Source organism: Euphorbia lathyris, chromosome 10, assembly GCF_963576675.1.
Source record: "Euphorbia lathyris chromosome 10, ddEupLath1.1, whole genome shotgun sequence".
Lineage (NCBI taxonomy): Eukaryota > Viridiplantae > Streptophyta > Magnoliopsida > Malpighiales > Euphorbiaceae > Euphorbia > Euphorbia lathyris.
In genome coordinates, this window is record NC_088919.1 from 13,034,104 (window position 1) to 13,039,139 (window position 5,036).

General features: G+C 34.8%; 1 protein-coding gene across 1 annotated transcript; it reads right to left on the reverse strand.

Annotated features, from left to right (window-relative positions):
- Positions 1–640: 640 nt before the first annotated feature.
- On the reverse strand, positions 641–4,629 carry LOC136208299 (uncharacterized). The gene is made up of 9 exons (XM_065999112.1): positions 4,493–4,629; positions 4,338–4,400; positions 3,503–3,601; positions 3,133–3,231; positions 2,365–2,457; positions 2,068–2,157; positions 1,757–1,829; positions 1,447–1,678; positions 641–957 (listed from the first exon to the last, which is right to left on the reverse strand). Exons 1-9 carry the CDS (start codon positions 4,522–4,524, stop codon positions 803–805), a joined length of 936 nt encoding a protein of 311 aa, XP_065855184.1. The 5' UTR covers positions 4,525–4,629; the 3' UTR covers positions 641–802.
- Positions 4,630–5,036: the final 407 nt, after the last annotated feature.

Sequence of the window (5,036 nt, forward strand, 5' to 3'; positions counted from 1 at the left end):
TTTATAAATCCCAAGAAATCCTAAATTAGACCCTAAATTAATTATAGGGGTAAGATACCAAAATAGACCTATGATTTTTAGACTCTACGTACAAAATAGCACCAATATAGGTTTAACGTTTAAAAAATAGTACCAATTTAGGCCTCCATAACGAAACGGAACACGTCATTGATATTACTCCGTTAAACTCTGATTTGATAAATTACGGGGAAATTATGTTAATTCAGTCTAAAATTAATTGTTCAATATATTCTATATAGCATTACCTGGATTCAAGAAAACTAATCCAAACGATTAAGGAATAAATTTTATAGTTCTTTTATTCAAACATATTCACGATTTTCTGAATTTAACAAAATTATTACTTATTGAATTTAACAAGTTTTAATTATATTATATAGCTCAATGATTGCATAAAAAAAATGTGAAAATGACCATTGGAAATTAGTTCCGTTAGCTTGCACAACCCAAGCCTTTTGTGAAAATAGTAGTTGAGCTAAGTTTAGATAAATAGTACCACTTAACAGATTAAACATCCCATCCCAATTGAACCATTTTGTTATAGGTTGCCATTTTATCATTCACCTAATAACACAAGCCCAACCTTTTGTTTAAATATATATCTTTCAAATCCCTTAAATTACTCTAATATAATTTTTGTATTGAATTTCAAAATACAAATATAATAAAAGACAAAACTTAAACTCTTAATAGGCATATATAAGTTAAGTTTATCAATTGTCACACAGACGACAAGTCACCGAAGTTAGCTTCTAATCTTGTTCGGGCCTATAGATACCAGTCACTTGATTAAACATGTACCATTTTCGTCATAAAGCCATGGCGGATGACCATATACCACTTTCGGTATATACCAGGGTGGACGACCAACACAATATCCATCGGTAGGATGAAATTTCTGATCAGGCAAGCAAAATATACAACCGTGGTCGAATCCTGCATAGTCAATAGCATTCCAATCAAGGTGAGAGAGTTCCCAAACATAATCTACAAGGCTTAATACATAAATAAACACTTAAACTTGACAAGTTTCTTCTCTTGGCACCCTAAACTTTAACATGGACCTATCACGCACCTATACTTGACTAAATATAAATGTTATATTGCAATTTAGTGTGGATGAGGTTTAGTTTAGTCAAGTATGAGTGTGTAATACGTATATGTGAAAGTTCAGGGTGCCAAGGGAACAAACTTGTCAAGTTTGAGGGTGCATTTATGTATTAAGCCTAATCTACAAATTGTCCAAAGTAAAAAGAACATTTAAGAATCCCCTTGGGGACGTGGGAGAGAGTTCCCCATCTCCGCCCCCGGGGTTTTTTTTCTCCCCATCCCCACATAATGGGGAAAGTAAATGGGGACAAATACAAGATGTTTTAAACCTAAATTAAACAAAACAAATGCAACAAAGGATAATATGCGCATTACCAGGGTCATCACTAGGCTCAAATGTAGAACAGCACGTGGCATGAAATTTCCCTGAACAATCATCTTTAAGCAATTCACCAAAGAAGTGTTTTGGAGAGACATCACTGCAGTCAGCATTCTTGCGTTTACAAATGAAGCTGATATGAATCCAATATTGATCGTCCTCAGCTTCAGGGAGTTGTAATCTCGAACCACTTACATCCAGGACTTCTAAAACTTCAAACTCAGCATCCTAACCAACATTGTGTAAAATTAGAAATGCTGCAGCACAAGTGGTTAAAATAAATATGAAAGAGAGCAAACAGGAAACCTGGCTCTTTTCATAAAATTCCAAAGCCATCTTCGCATATCCAAGATTCACTTCCTTCAAGATTGCGACTAAACTGTTTTGCTCAAGAATCATGTTAAAAATTAGTATTATAGTCATACTAATAGCTGAACAGAAGCTAGCAATAACTAAAAAATATATAGACAGGTAAATCTTTTGCAGAGTTATCTATCAACTATTGATGATTTGGTTCATTCTCGAACCATGCTATTTGACTCGCCAAATATGACAGATCAACTACTCATAGACCAATATTTGAAACCCTAACAATTAATGAGGAAATTAATTATCACCTAGGGCTCGTGACTGTAGTACCCCTCAAACGGCCACGGGCGGAGCCTCCATCGATCTGTCGTTGAGTGGCGTCAATTGCTCTTGGCAACCTTTAATTGCAGAAGAAACGAAATGAAAAGCACAGACTAAGTCATGCTAAATGTCACAACTTGACATGAATTCATGAAACCTCAACGTTTCACAATGTTATCAATCAATATTACACTGATCAGGATTTCGTCTGTGGTATTTGATTCGCCAAAAATCCAAACCCTAAAAATAAGGTGAAGCAATTAATTATAAATGAGAAACTTTACCCAGAGAAGGACCCATCCTTGAGTCTCTTACGCTTGACCTGGTGACATTTGGAGCCTCCAGCTGTATCTCCTTCGGAGGCACCTCTTTGAAACCTTGAATTGCAGAACAAACGAAATGAAAAGAACAGACTTATGTTTAAACATGTAATGCGAAAGCTTTTCAGAACAGAGCAATAAGAAGAAAACATCAAACCCTACAACCAAGTCACAACAACAAGGCCTACTACCTTCTGCAGTAATTTTTCACAATTTTATATTATTAAGTAATCAGGATTTCATCTGTAATTAGGCCGTGGTATTTGATTTGCCACAAATAAAAAGCCTAAGAACAAGGTGAAGCAATTAGTTACAAGTTAGAAACTTTAACAACAGACACTCTCCTTCTTGACTTTCTTACGCTTAACTTGGTGACGCTCGGAGCCTCCTTGGGAGGCATTAGTTCTTCTTTGAAACCTTTAATTGCAGTACAAACAAAACGAAAAGCAGGGTCTAATGATAAACATGTAATGTGAAAGCTTTTCAGAGCAGAGCAACAAGAAGAAAACATGAAACCCGACAACCAAGTCATGCTAAATGTCACAACAACAAGGTCTACTTGACATGAATTCATGTCAAGTAGACCTTGTGCACCAACTGTTCACAATGTTATCAATCAATATTATTAACTAATCAGGATTTCGTCTGTAATCAGTCTGTGGTATTTGATTCACCAAAATTCCAAACCCTAAAAATAAGGTGAAGCAATTAGTTATAAATTAGAAACTTTACCAAGAGAAAGACTCCTCCTCGACTCTCTTACGGTTGACCTGGTGACCGTCGGAGCCTCCAGCCATATTCCCTTTGGAGGCATCAGGTCCTCTTTGCAACCTTTAATTGAAGAACAAACAAAATGAAGCACAGACTCGTGTTAAAAATTGTAAAGCGGAAGCTTTTCAGAACATACCAATAAGAAGAAGACATCAAACCCTATAACCAAGTCACAACAACAAGGCCTACTACCTTCTGCAGTAATATTTCACAATGTTATTGATCAATATTATCAACTAATGCGGATTTCATCTATTTGATTCAACAAGAATCCATAAGGACCATAACCTAACAATGAGTGAAGAAATTAATTGTTAATTATAAACTTTACCTAGACACTCGCTTCTTCTTGATCCTCTTACACTTGACTAGGTGACTCTCCGAGCCCACACCCATCTGTCCATGAGAGGCATCACCTCCACATTGCATCCTTCATATGCAAAACAAAAAAATAAGTGAAAGTGCAAACATAAACATGTGATGTGAAAACTTTTCGGAACAGAGCAATAAAGAAGAAAATGTCAAAGCCAACAACCAATCCATGCTAAAAGTCCACAAGACATGAATTTACAATACCTTTCACATATTTATCAAAGAAAACAGTATTATCTATCAACTAATCATGAAGTTTGTCACCAAATCCTATTTGTCCATACATCCGTTATTGGAGTGAGACGATTCCATACGAAAGTATCAGTTCTTCCACACAGAAGGCTGCCAAAATGAAGGTATATTTCATTTTTTTCGACCATTTTTGTTACTTGCTTTTGTTTTTCCTTATACAAGGAACTAAACCATGGAGACTCTGAACTAAAGCAGAGGCAAGGAGATGGGGCAGGAACAAGGACAAGGAGATGGAGTCATTTGTTCACAATGTTATCAATCAATATTATTAACTAATCAGGATTTAATCTGTAATCAAAACCCTAAAAGATGTTATGAAGCTTTTCAGAACATAGCAATAAGAAGAAAACACCAAACCCACAATGTTATCAATCAGAGAGTGGTATTTGTTTTGCAAAAAAATCTAAACCCCCAACAATACAGTGTGTATTTGATTCGGTGAAGCCACTTAGTTAAACTAAACAAGGTTAGCCTCCTCTAACCCCAAAACAAACAAACTCTAAGAATCGGTGAAGAAATTAATCGTAAATTAGAAACGTTACCTAGAGGCAAGCTTCTTCTTGACTCGACGACGCTTGGAGCTTCCTTGTGATGCAGCAGCTCGTCTTTAAGCAAAAAAGAAAAAAAACGCAAATTAATTTAATAATAAGCAGACATAGAAGATAATGAAAGCTTTTGAAAACACTATAGTCCATACGATTTCAGTTCTTCAGATACACCTCCTTCCATCGATATCGATCGATGATCCCTAGTTTCCTTCGAATTTAAGCAAACAAACAATGAACGATATTCTCTATAGTCCTAAATGACTGTGACTGTATATAGGTTAGGTTGGGGCGTCTACATGTATTTGGAAAAGTTAAAAAATTACAATTAATTTTTGAGTTTTGATCAATTAAATTCCAATTATTTTTTTACAATCAATTGATTATATTTTGTGCAAGTTCAGCGTACTGGAGCTATTGAGACACTTTGAAAGTTCAAAAGGTAAATCAAGCTTTTTTCACAAGTTTAGGGACCAAATGATGTATTAAGCCTTAGAAAATATGGTTTCAACGTTATTTGATGAATTGAAACGGTTTTACCCATTTTATTTAACTTATACATTATAAACTTAATATTTTTTACATTTTGACATGTTTAATATAACAAACATTTTACACGATTGATGTTCAGAAAGTTGTATGTAATATTTAAATAACAAGTCAAATAATTATATACCTTTTGTTCAAATTTTCTAT